The sequence below is a fragment of the Artemia franciscana genome, chromosome 3 (genome assembly GCF_032884065.1).
Source record: "Artemia franciscana chromosome 3, ASM3288406v1, whole genome shotgun sequence".
Classification (NCBI taxonomy): domain Eukaryota; kingdom Metazoa; phylum Arthropoda; class Branchiopoda; order Anostraca; family Artemiidae; genus Artemia; species Artemia franciscana.
Genome location: NC_088865.1, coordinates 38680336 through 38694355, shown reverse-complemented (window position 1 = coordinate 38694355; position 14020 = coordinate 38680336). Strand labels below are relative to the sequence as shown.

General features: G+C 33.3%; 1 protein-coding gene across 1 annotated transcript in view; it reads right to left on the bottom strand.

The window, feature by feature from the left end:
* Positions 1 to 429: 429 nt before the first annotated feature.
* LOC136025253 (kinesin-like protein KIF11-B) overlaps positions 430 to 14020 on the bottom strand; it is a 208655-nt gene continuing 195064 nt past the window's right edge. Inside the window, 3 exon segments of the mRNA XM_065701097.1 lie at positions 430 to 2179; positions 8600 to 8747; positions 13742 to 13852. Of these exon segments, the coding sequence (XP_065557169.1) occupies positions 2175 to 2179; positions 8600 to 8747; positions 13742 to 13852 (264 nt within the window). The 3' untranslated portion in view covers positions 430 to 2174.

The following is a 14020-nucleotide window of genomic DNA, read 5'->3' as shown; positions in this document are numbered from 1 at the left end:
ATAGACCTACAGTTTACTGTCCACATTTTTCATCCTGAATCTTTCAATGCTTAAAATGTCAATTTCCTTCACAGGATGAGTCACTTTTGTTGATAACAGTAAAGATAAAATCTATTCTTTAATTATTTCTAGGAAAGTCTTCGATAATTTTCAGCTATCCATAGATAAGTCGGGGTTATCTTGATCATCTAGTTTAGCACGAAGAAAAAAAAACTTTACGATTCCTTTAAGGGGCAGATATAGAACTAATTTTTTGGGGGAGGGGCAAGGATGAAATTTGTTTTTCTTTCTCAGAATTATGCAACGCGTTTTCACAGAAGACTAAAAGAGTTTGTATCCAAATCAATTTTTGTCTTTCCAGATGAGGGGGGGGGGGGCTATTCTAGAAAATTACCATATCTTAACATACGAAAACACGCTTAAGATCAATCAGATTGAAACTTTATTTATTTTAACTTACATTAACAAACTCATTAAAAATTTCTACGCAAGAAAAAGATAATGTATAAACCACAAATTTGTACAGCAGCTCTGAAGATAGAACTTACCTTTCCTACTTATTTTTAACGGCACACACAATAGCAAAACCTGATGAAGCAGCTCCCACAGTTCCACGAGCTGCAGGTTTTGTGTTCCCACCAGTTTGGATAGTGCAGACTATTCTATCGGTAGGTAAAATACACCTTCCTCAGGTGCATTGTAGAATGGCAACTGTATTATTATTATTTTTTTTTCATTAAATTTAACCGATGCTCATACACAGGATTTTGTTCCAGCGAGGGAAGCTTTAAGAAGTATTAAAAAAGAGAAGAAATCATAGAAACAATGAATTTTTTTTGATAAGGGGTAGCTTATTTTCCCCCTTCTTGCGTGCCTGCTTCAAAATTTTATATCTCTAAGTCATGTTTTCAAAAATTTGTTTAAAGACAGATGGAGGTAACCAGGGGTGGAACTCCGTAAGCAAGAAATAAACAGAAACTCTTCAAAATCAAAATAGAAAATGCACTATTTCACAAGCAAAGTATGAAAAGTTCTTCAAATTAAAAATAAAATTCGGGGGAGATTCTTTGCTCCAATTTAAGGGGGAGTCTTTCTTAACCATCTATTGTGCAGGTAGAAGGTCCCACTTGGGAGCAATTCCCACCTTCGTGAGAGCTAATGTTCTGAATTATTTTATGTAAAAGAGAGAAACCGAAAAAGCTTTTGATTCGGGCGAAAGCCAGGTGTGCATAATTCTATTTTGTAGAACCTTCAAAAGGCCCAGTAGCGAATATACAATATTGTGGAGAAATCAAAAAACTTATAAAATCTGCAGGAGTCAAGCTGTGATTGCCCTGCTATTTATAAACGTGCTCGGGGAGGAAATTAGAACCGAACTGTTGGTGATTTTTTTCTGTTGGAAACGGTTGGCGTTTTCCTTCTGTAATACAGTAATAACTTAATATCGAAAAAAAAAAGAAAAACAAATGTTATAAGAAAATTGCTGGCTAAAACACGAAATTCCAGGCTAAAACATGCCAGTTTTGCATGGTTAAGTTAAAATCAGAACAATCTTCAGGGATATATTACCTTATAAAAGGGATGACTTAAGTTTCAGAGAAAAATGAGACAAAAAGGAGGAGAATATCTCATGCAAGGAGTGAAAAAAAATATTGGAATACATTTTAGCTGAGCCGTTGAGGGAGGAGTTAGACAGATGGAAGGGGAGGGGTGAGTTCCCTGAAATAGATCTTGATACGATTTTATTTTAGATAAAACTAGAATAAGAAATTGCTCTCTTAAAATGTTAGAAATTATTTATCAACTAAAATGACACTAAAATACACACAAACACTAAATAAAATACCTACTCTTTCAAATATTGTCAGTGAAGTGAACGGACTTGTATTACCCCATTAGCCAACTTCAACAATTTAACTTTCAATCACTTTGCGAAACTGTAATGTTTCCAGTGAAAACTGAATGTTTCAGATGAATGAACAAAACTCACATCAAATTATAAGCCACAATTTCATAAAATGATATGCACAGAAAATCCCAACTATACAAGTAGAGACATCTAATTAAACGCTTGACCATGTTTCTTGTATTTTACGCTTGGCTGGGGGATTTTCAAATCCCTCTTTCTACCTTTGGTGACAATTCCGTTTTCGACACTGTTCTCCTTATTCTCGTCATTCTGAAAGAAAAAAAAACAATTAGTTCTCGATATATATACATTATATATATATATATATATATATATATATATATATATATATATATATATATATATATATATATATATATATATATATATATATATATATATATATATATATATATATATATATATATATATATATATATATATATATATATATATATATATATATATATATATACTGTTAAAGTTCGGAATCTGGTTAATGTCCACATTCACCATTAAATTCCCCGGAATTCCCTTTTCTCTGCTTTGATTCAATAAGCTTTGCGAAATAGCTTTTTCAGTCTTATGCAAGTTTTAAAAAGTTAAATTAGGCTAGGTTGGATTACATATATCTGGGTCCCAATTGGTAGACGTTTAAACAAACATCTATAAATACATTAAATGAACCACAAAATAAGTCACATCCTAATTGTGCAAAGTTTACCGAAAGCAATTATGGAGGTAAGTCAATCGAAAGTCACTGAGTCAAGTGCTGTGAGTGAAGATTTAGTCACAGTCACTGACTCAGTGACTTTAACAAAAAGAGAAAAAGAAAAGATCGGGCTATTGGCTAAGACTTGATAACACGGAAGAGGGATCTGATCCAGCTAAAATTTCAAGACTACTCCCTGATCTTCACAGAGTATCTCAGACCCATGTTTAACTCCTGGATTCAGGTCAGGATAGACTTAACAGATGCAAACTAATGAATTTTAGCCATTAAAACAATGTTGAAGTGAGTAGGGTTGATGGGTAAAGACTTTTGAACCAGTTTAGCCCATTAAACACAATAAAGAGGGTGATAAAATTTGCGAATTTAGTATCACGCTTCAACCAAGAAACTATATTTTTGTAATATTTCTTTAGTTTATTCATTCTCACATAATTATTTAGCGACCTTTTCTCTAGACAGTGGCAACTCTGATACATTCTCTAGCCTTTCCTTAACTCCATTGTGAGTGCACTATATCAAAGGACAGTTTACGGCCACAGTATATTAAATAACCAGAGCAGTATTTCCTATAGCAGCCGGAACTGTAATGTACTTAAATGTGCTGAGAGCTAAATATCATCCATAATCTTTGAATAATAACCCAAGATTATGGATGACTTGCAGGAGACAAAACTGGCACTGGTGTTGACAAAAAGGCACCAGGGGCGTCTAGCGTAATTGGCAAAACTATGGTAGTAATGAATGTCTGATAATAATAAAAAAAACATTTACGAAGCTGAAAAAAATGACAAATCCTTGAATGTCCGTAATTGGTGAAGGTCTGAAATACCTTTGATTCTCCTTGGATTTAGTCAGCGTTGCCAGTCGACTTTTCAGTTTTATGCAAGGTTTGATGGCGATAGGTTAGGTTACGTTGGGCTACGTTAGATGAGGTTTATAAGCCATTTCGGAGATTTACGACCTAATATAACCAAACCCAACAAAACCTAACTATTACCATCAAAGCTTACATAAGACTGAAAAAGCTGATTCGCAAAGCTAATTGAACCCAAGCAGAGAACAAGGAATTTCAAAGATTCACCGGTGAATGTCGACTAGGGTGATCAGATCTCATAGAGGGGAGAAAAATTTCGTAATTTTGTTTGTCTCAACCCCACAAAACGATTCCCCTTTCCAGATATTGAGATACCCAAAATTTGAGTTGGATTAAATGACGTTAACCAGTGTCGCTCGGTGCTCAAAGTTAAAAAATTAAAAAATTTGGCCAAAAAGCTGACACATCGAGCCACAACTGCAGAACCGTAGATAATAAAAACCCGTTTGATATCTCAAAAAGAGTCCATATTGTTCTTCAAAATTTATACTCTATACATAATTGTTGTTATTTTAAGTCAAACCGAGTTACAACGGTATTTAGCCCCAAAAACGTGACCTGGCAACACTCAGAGTGCACTTTGTGTATTTTGTTATTAAGTGATAAATATTGCTTTTTTGGCATATTTTTTAGTTTAAAGCAGAAATATAATAAAAGAAAGCAATACTTATAAGTCTAATGACACTTTTTATTTTAAAATATATAAGTCAGGTATATAATACACACAAAATAGAACCGAAAAAGATACGGATGTTATATTGCGTTTGGATGTTGTCAGAGGAAATCTGTTTTTATATTAAATTGGTCAAATAATGTATTCGTTTCTTTGGTTACTAAATTTACCATTCCTCCATCAACTACCTGTTTTAATTTTTCTTTCCTGACTTTTGGGTTTACAACCCTAGTGTACTCTGATGGTTCATTGGTGCTACCGAGCAAATCATTAGCCATTAACAACTTTTCATCGTCTGTAATGGTGGGATCAAAAAAAGATAATTTTGATCCCACCATTTTTCAGGTATTTGAACAACTAATTAAAATACAGGACTAATTAAACTCATCCCTCTTTTAAGTACAATTTTTGAATGGAAGTCGCCCAGGGGATAAAGAGAAAGACTCAGTGTCCATCACTGTTTTAAAGTATTTGAGTTAGTACCTTTACTATTATTAAGTAAAGCAAATACCTTTGTTCTTCAAAGAACTTAATAGCAAATACCTTTACTATTAACTAAAGGTATTTGAACGCAGCTCTTCGTTCAAATACCACAAATGGTTCAAAAATTTGGTTAGGGCTATTTCTACTATGTCGTTGTCCTGTTTTTTATACTCTAGCAGACTATGCAAAATATCTAAATTTTGCTTTGGTGTAACATGATCTTTTGGTGCATTGAACATGGCTTTACAATAAATTTTAACTAGAAAAAGAGATATGGCACGCACAGAACTTTCTTGTTCTTCGGACATTCTAAGTGGATAGTGAAAAATGAACAGTTTAAAGCAGTAAATAGCCTTTTCCATTCAGCCAGCATGATGAATAGCTCCAGGAGTTCTAAAACCCATAGCATTGCCGTATAAAGATCCGATAAATACCACAGCCAACTGCACTAACTGCTTATAGTCATCCCTGGGATGGCTATCAGTTAATTTTGATTCGAGTTCAGCAGCAACATTTGCAATTACTTCTGGAGTTAGCTGCTTTTGCATTGTCACTGATACTTGTGTATTTTCCTCTGTCTATCTTGGGTCATGTAGAGATGAATCTCTTAAAAATGACTGGATCCTATTTTCGTGTCGAATACGCCTCTTAACAGAACTTCCGAGATAGGATGACGGCAAGTTAGATATAACAGTTCTCTTCCTAACATTTACTCCAGTACGACGCATGCTCCTTTGAGTCTTCCGGTGTTGAATGCTGTATTGTTGAAGCACATAGCATTGACGGTGTTAGAAAGACCCCATTCATGTAAACATTCATTTACGAATATGGCTTGCTCCTCTCCAGACCTGTTTTTTGTTAAAAGAACTCACAGCAACTGTTCCTTCTCGCCATACGAAATTGTAACAGCTACTCAATCAAATTATTCATTTTCTAAAACACCAGGTAAAATTTTACCGTCCCAATGGACAACCAGGGGCTCTTTTTCAGGAATATTTACTTCACCAAATTTTTTCTTTAATAAATTGTTCTCTGAACATTTGCTTTCTGTGGTGTAATGATATTTTCGAGACTTTGTACTTAACAGGTAAAGATTTAGTACTTCTAGAGTAGCTAGAATTAAAATTCTCGTGGCATTTCTTTCAGATACCTTACATCGATCTAAACAAAATGGACAATTTCGTGTTTAACATGTCTTTAACACCCTTGCAAATGAAACATTCACCCTCTTGTTTCCAGATGGTCCTGGATCTTCTACAGCTTCTTCATAGACGCTCATTTCCTCCAAAATCCCAATTCCCTGGTAGATGTTGTCTACCAGGTTTAATATTTATGCTGTGTTTCCTTTTCCTTTTTACCTGTCAAATGGAAATTTCTTTTGTAAACTAGTCAGATAATCCCCATAGAATGAAGGATTAAATGGGAACAAAAGGCTCATTATGTTTGGAAACTGAGTTTCAAAATACTTTTTAATTAAAAAAAGTCAATTCCAAGACATATTATGCAAAAACCCGTAAAATTCTTAGAATTTTACGGTTTTTATTTATATATATATATATATATATATATATATATATATATATATATATATATATATATATATATATATATATATATATATATATATATATATATATATATATATATATATATATATATATATATATATATATATATATATATATATATATATATATATATACATATATATATAAAGAAGACGAATTCTGAATGAAACACTACTCGGATATGAAAATGTCAATACAGCGATTTTAAGAAAGTCCCCCTCCCCAACTGCCCAATATGTCATCGGATCCAGAGCGGATCCGTTCCAGTTATGTCAGTCACGTATCTTGGACTTGCTTTTATTCTTCCCACCAAGTGTCATCCTGATCTCTCCACTTTAAGTGTATATATATATATATATATATATATATATATATATATATATATATATATATATATATATATATATATATATATATATATATATATATATATATATATATATATATATATATAGAAGATGAATTCTGAATGAAACACTACCCGGATATGAAAATATCAATACAGCGATTTTAAGAATTTGTAATTTGTTTCAGTATGAATTGACATAACCTTAGAGATGTGGCATTTACATAGAGTTCTAGATTTATAGATATTTAGATGTAGATTTACATAGATATTTCTCTGGCAGCCTCTGTGGCTCCATTCCATCTTTTCTACGTATTTCGAGCATCAATATTCATATTCATAAAACGAAATTGGTGTCACTCGTCCAAATAATTTGACAATTCAGAGAACGAAGCCAGTCAGAGAAGCCAGCTTCCAAGATGAAACTGGGCAAAATCGTACAAAATTTGCCCTCTTATCTTATGTATGGTTTTATGCCCTCCCCCTCCACCTAGAAATACAGTGGCCCAAAATTCATTGATCAAAATCCTTCCTCCCCTTTCTCCAGATCGGAACTGTCCGTTAATTGATATAGCTACTGTTCCACTCAAATGCACAAAAGATTTGTTAAGTAAAGAATTCAGTAGCCTTGTGAAGTATAATGAAGTTACATAAGACCCCAACGTATCAGACCTTTTATCTCAGGAACAATACTTTAGCCCCCTTGGAAAATTAATGTTCACCCCCCCCCCTCTTCTCAGGTACCGAACCTATGATTTAATTGATATAGCAACTACAACAATCCAATAAAAAACATAGACTAATCAAGTACAGAATTAATTAAGCTTTTTAAGTACGTTAGATAATTATAATCAAGATAAATAAAACCCTGCCAAATTGACCTTCTATCCCAGGTATAATATTTATACCCCATCCCCTCTTTGCAAAAATAGTAGCTTAAACCTCCTCGTTTATAATTTTACATCCTTCCCCCTTGTCCCTTGGTCTTAAAGCCAACACTCATGGAGGGGGGGGGGATCTAAAACCTCTAAAATGACAAACCCAATCAATTTCTAAGTATCGTGTTTAAGTTGTTATGATTTAAATTTAATATAAATATGTATGGAAGCTTTTCAATTTTATCCGTCCAGAAGTCAGGTTGATCGAGTCCACAAAACAAACGATGGTAAGAATTCAAAATATGATACATTGCTTGTTTTAAAATTGATGTACGAAGTAGAGGAAATATTTATGTTTTTTTTTGTGTTCGGTCGTGTGTTTCAAAACACATTTTAGCTAAAGTTTTTAGCTAAAAACACAGTCTAATAGTTGGTGACACTAATTTATTTCATCATTAATAGCAATTTTTTTAGAATATTTCAAAGAATTTAAAAAGTCAAGATTCATTCTAGTGCTTTGACAGTAAGAATACGAAGATGTATAATGTGGACTTAATCAATTTGACGTCTGAAAAACCTATTTTAGGACCTGAGCAGCTTAAAGTTTTTCCTAAAGTAGTCTCAATAGTGTAAAAAAGAGAAATGGAAATATTTCGGCCGAGACCTCCTCCGAAATAAAATATAAATTAATTAAATGTAATAATATAATAAAATGTGTTTACATAATATTATTAAAATGTATTAGTAAACAAAATATAACAAAAAAAAGAAAAAAAAGAAAAAAAAAGAAGAATCACATTCTCACTTAAATGGTAAAAAGGAAAACTGAACATAAAATAACAGTAAAAAAAAAAACTAAAGTAATCTAGACACAGAATAAGTTATAATGAAAAATAATTACTGAAAATCCCCATTTCAGTGGATTTGGGTTAGTAAAAATGGTTTTAGACTGAAAAATATATAAAAGCGAGAAAAATGAGACATTATTAAGTTTAGTTTGGTGCCCCGTGAGGATATCAGACATTAAGCTTCCCTAACGATCTGCCTATCATCCAACCTCACTATTAGTAGGGTAAAAAAGGTTCTCATTCACATGCGGTAGCAAAGCCATCAACCATCAACCAGAGAAACCCACCTCGAGTACAAACCACTCTACACAGCCGCTTTTCTAGTTTAGGTTTTGGGGTAGATGTGGTCGTAGTTAGGAGTGGGGGTAGTCCCCAGGAGTCGTACAACCGTAACTTGGGTTCTTCTGGTCGATGGTCGTCACTTTCTATTAGTTCCTACAGGAAATAGTCAGGTTAAAATAAGTGAATAAATGCATGGATTTGATTTATTAATCAAATTTATTAATCATAAAACTTCAAGAAAAAATGTTTCTCAAAAAAGGTCTGCAATAGTAATTTTTTATAGAAAATTTTTAAATAATTACATTTAACGAAAGCACGGCTTTAACTAAAAACAAAATAAAAAATTATCTCTATGAACTTTCATAGGATGAAGTTAGATCAAACGAGTCGGAATGAAATCATGGGTAGCATTTATGATAGAGCAAGGTTAAGGGGAAGATTCAAAAATTTTACTAACGGAGATGAATTGAAAAAAAACAACAAACAAATAAAAAACAGACAGACACGCCACTACGATCAAAAATGTCATTTCAGGCGGATGTTTTTCTTTAAGGGGGAGGGGGAGACACAGGAGGAAAGCTGAAACACGATTGACTATTCAGTAAACAACTGCACTAAAATCGCAGTTAAATTAGACTAAAAATACAATAATATCAGTAAAACCAATGTAATTTACTTAGCAAAAATTTTAGTAACGCAAGTTCATTATTATCAAAATAAATGAAACACTATTAAGATCAAAAATGTTATATCAGGACATTTTGTTATTTTTTAGAGGCGGGGGGGGGGGGTGAGACAAACCGAAACCCGATGAATGATTCAGCAGAAACTGCACTGATATTGCAGTTAAATTAGAAAAAAAACAGGGTAAAATTGGTAAAACCAATGTTTGTTACTAGTGTAAAATTATAGAGATGAAGCCTCTAATTAAGGCAAGTTAGTTCATACATAAAACAACCTACAAGAAGTTGTTTTAAATACCTGGATCGATCTTCAATAACATTCTTTCCGACCAACAAAGCTGCTATAGAACTTAAACAATGAAACGTAGTTAGTGTTAATGAAACGTAGTGAAGATAATTAGAAGGAAATCTTAGAATGAAAAATTTATACTAAAGAAACCTCTATTTCAAATTCATGCATGAATATGAGGTCAAATTGAGAACTGGAATGAAGTTTTCTTTTTAATTTTATACATTTTTATATATTGCTCTTTAAACAATAGTCTGACCATTTTCAAATTTTAAATATGAGAATATAATAGTATATTATTTATCTTATGTAGTATTATCTTAGTACGTTGCTTTATGCTAATCTATATCTAATGGTGTACGATTTATATTTTAAAATCATTTTGCTATCATTACAGCTACCCAATATTTAAGCTGTTGCTTCATATCTTATTATCAACCTTTTTTGTAACCAATCTATCTATTTTGAATCAAAATTATCTCATTCTGTTTAGTAATATAAAAAACACTGAATAGTTACAAAATGAGGTTTTCACAGGGTGTCCAAGGTGGGTAAGGTCAATTAAATTGATCAATTTGATTTTTACATATCTTAGGTAATCTAGGTCAATTTTGAGCAGCAAGAACATGCCTTAACAAATATATATCTAACAAAACAAATATATCTTAGTTCGTATTTAACAATTTATATACTTAATACAGGGTTCGGACAGGTTGGTTCGTTTCAAATTATAGGCTCTGTCCTATTTTTATAGGATTTCCCGGCCCAAATATAGGCCAAATATAGGATTCGGAAGTCCTCGGGATCAGATCTGTGGTAGATGGCGTAGGATGCATGGTCACATAAATTACCAAGTTTCATCCCGATCCCAATCAAGCGTTTTCCATGATTTTAGGTCTCCCCAAATTCCCCCCCAATGTCACCAAATCCGGTCGGTATTTAAAATGAGAGCTTTGAGACACGATATCCTTCTAAATATCAAATTTCATTGAGATCCGATCACCCGTTCATAAGTTAAAAATACCTCATTTTTTTCTAATTTTTCAGAATCAACCCCCCCCCCCCAAAAAAAAAAATACCCCAAAGAGAGCGGATCCGTTCTGGTTATGTCAGTCATGTATATAGGACTTGTGCTTATTTTTCCCACCAAGTTTCAGCCCAATCCCTCCAATCTAAGCGTTTTCCATGATTTTAGGTCACCCCAAACTCCCCCCCCCCAATATCACCAGATCCGGTCGGGATTTAAAATAACAGCTCTAGACACGATATCCTTCCAAACATAAAATTGCATTAAGATCTGATCAACCATTCGTAAGTTAAAAATACTTCATTTTTCCATTTTCTCTGAATTAACGGCCCCCCCCCCTCCCCCCCAGATGGTCAAATCGGGAAAATGACTATTTCTAATTTAATCTGGTCCAGTTCCTGATACGCCTGCCAAGTTTCATCGTCCTAGCTTACCTGGAAGTGCCTAAAGTAGCAAAACCAGGACCGACAGACAAACACACCGACAGAATTTGCGATTGCTATATGTCACTTGGTTAATACCAAGTGCCATAAAAACACTATGCTACAATGAGATTAACCGAACAGACGGACCAAAGGATGATGAGGCGATAAACGATAAAAAGCTTATTCCGACAATCTTCTATGCAGGAGGGCCAACTTTGCACTTATATCAGGGACATAAAACTTACGAATTATCTTACCATTGCTATACCAAGGGGGGAGATAAAGTAAAAATTTACAATATCTGAAATAAAAAGTCCGAATCTGATTAACATCATTTTTCTTTAGAAGGGGATAAAGACCAGATAGATAAAGGACAGATTAATCACAGAATGTAGCATATAGCCTACCCAGTGCACGTCTTTTATACTTCCCTCGATTAGCAACTATCTTAGAATAGCCCATTTGAATAACTGGGCCGTATTCACATCAGCCAGCCAGCGTTCAGCCAGGAAACACATAAGTCGCAAGAACTCCAGTCTCTTTAAGCAGAGACTGCTAGCCTATATACTGATATTCGCTCATTTCAGACAGGCCCAACATGACAAAAAACAAAACATTGGCTACTAAGTCAACACAACAGCATAGCCCAGGCAGAAGCAGCTTACTAAGCCCAACACAAAGCATTAGTTAAGTTCAAAAAGCTCAACAGTTGTAATTAATTATCAATCTACACCAAAAGACAGAAAATTGAAAATCCTGAGCAATGTTCTTAGTGCTCTTCAGCCGATAATATAGGAATAATAGGATTTTATCCAAAATATAGGCATTTTATAGGAGTGCATTAAAATATAGGAATTTATTGGAATTTATAGGCGAGTCCGAACACTGATAAGTATATTAAGAATATTCCTTAACAAAAAACAAAACAAAAAACCTTGCCCTACTTCAGGCATGTAAGCAGTGAAAGATTTTTTTATAACAAACGAGAATAAATAAGCAAAATAATAAAACCAAATAAATAGAAGAATAAAAACGAATAAATACAAAGGAAAACAATTAAATGAACAAAGACAAGAAACTTATTCCCACTTATCAACTGCAGTCTGGCTATACAATTGAGGGTTGAAAGTACTACGGAGCTGTTAAATGAGATCCGATTGTTTGAATTTGTTAAAAAAAAAATTACACCCCGATATATATCTTAGAAAAATTAGGAAAACCGGAAATTGAATTCTCGGTTTATTAGGGAATAATTAAATGCGCTTAATTAGTTGCACCGGTAAAAATTATCTGTGCTTATTTATTTTCAGGATCAACGTGGCAACACTGATGAAAAAGTGATACTGCCCTAGAATATTTGCAAGATTTAAGAGATAACGTCTGGATGGTGAAGGGTGCTAATTAAGTCGAAGTGACAGTAAATTTAGGGCTAATTGAAAGCTAAAACTGATAGGCTAAGTCGTTTTTTATAATTTATTATAGGAATACTAATTTGTCAATACCTGTTCTTACTTTCTGTTTTCATCGCCTTGTATCGTTTTTCGTAATAAATATTATTTAACAGCATTTTTAATTAACAGGCTGACTGTGATGACAACTGAAAATACAACGTAACACTGAAGCAAAATTTCACAGTGTAAACAAGAAATTTTGCAAATATTGCGGTGGATCCATACTTTATTACAGGAATTACATTTCAGAATTAAATTTTGGACAATTTCTAGAAAATTCTGGACAAATCCTGGAGCTGGAAATTCAAGAACCAAATTGGTGCCCGCAGATACACTATTTGCTTAGAAAAACGAAATGAATAACAAAAAACTCACTCAATGTTCTGGAAAGAAAGAGCTGTCAGCTCCTTCGTTCCGTTGGATTTCAGGTTTGAGTCACTCATGAATATTATAACATTTTATTCAAATTTTGAAAATGACTTGCATCTGATTAAATATAAGTTGGATGGAGTAGTCACTTAGTCACTTAGAACAAAAAGAAGAAAAAAATTCTATATGAGAGTCCAACAAGATTAATCTATCTAAAAAAAACGGCGAAACATGGCAAGCACATGAAAGCAAATACACTAAAATAGCAAACTATGAATTCACTATTTAGTAGAGCTTACTAGTGTATCTAACAACTTCGCTTTAAAGTATCATTATCAATCTTTACATAACATGGCAGTAATATCAGTATAGTTTTACTATAGCATTGTTACTCTTAAAACAATACATACAGTACAGATCTTAATAACGGCCTACTTGATGCGACTACGCCTTGTTCAAGGACAGGTATCCATCTAAGTGGGGCCTTGGGGTCCTCGCCCATCCCCTTACGAAATCTCAATAATTTCTTACAATTTGTTAGTAGATCACTTTTTTTGCCGTATTTTCCAATTTGTGGCCCCTCCAAGATGAAGTGTATGAACATGCCCATGCCATGATTCTCATCTGGAAGCCACCGAATTAAAATGTAAAACGTGAGTCTAATTAGAAAATTACTATTCCTCCTTAAGATCTTCCTTAATCCAGACCTGTAATTTCCCTAATACTTAAAATTATATGTTATAAATCAGCAAGATAACGTTAGTATATTATATAATAATACTCCGTTGTAGGGCTACGCCTTAGAAATACATTCCTTTTTATCTCGCAGCCACCAATGAAACAGGAAGTTGCCTAAAATTTTCTTAATTCGAAAAAAAAAATCCTAAAAAAGAGAAGAGTTACCTCGCTTTTTGCTTCGACCATAGACACTGATCTTTGCAGCTTAATTTCACTAATCGCTGTCAAGTCTGACACTGATGCAGATTTCTTCTCTGCATTCAAATCAATAGCCTTCTGAAATAAAACATAAATCAATTTTACAAAAAATCTTTAACTAAGATCAAAGGGTCAGAAAAAGGACCATGTCGTCAGTCAGGTATCAAAAGGACGTATCTCCTGTAAATTTTCAGAAGAGCAAAAAAACCTGAAAACTTTTTTATTTTCCCTCTGATAACCGTGAAA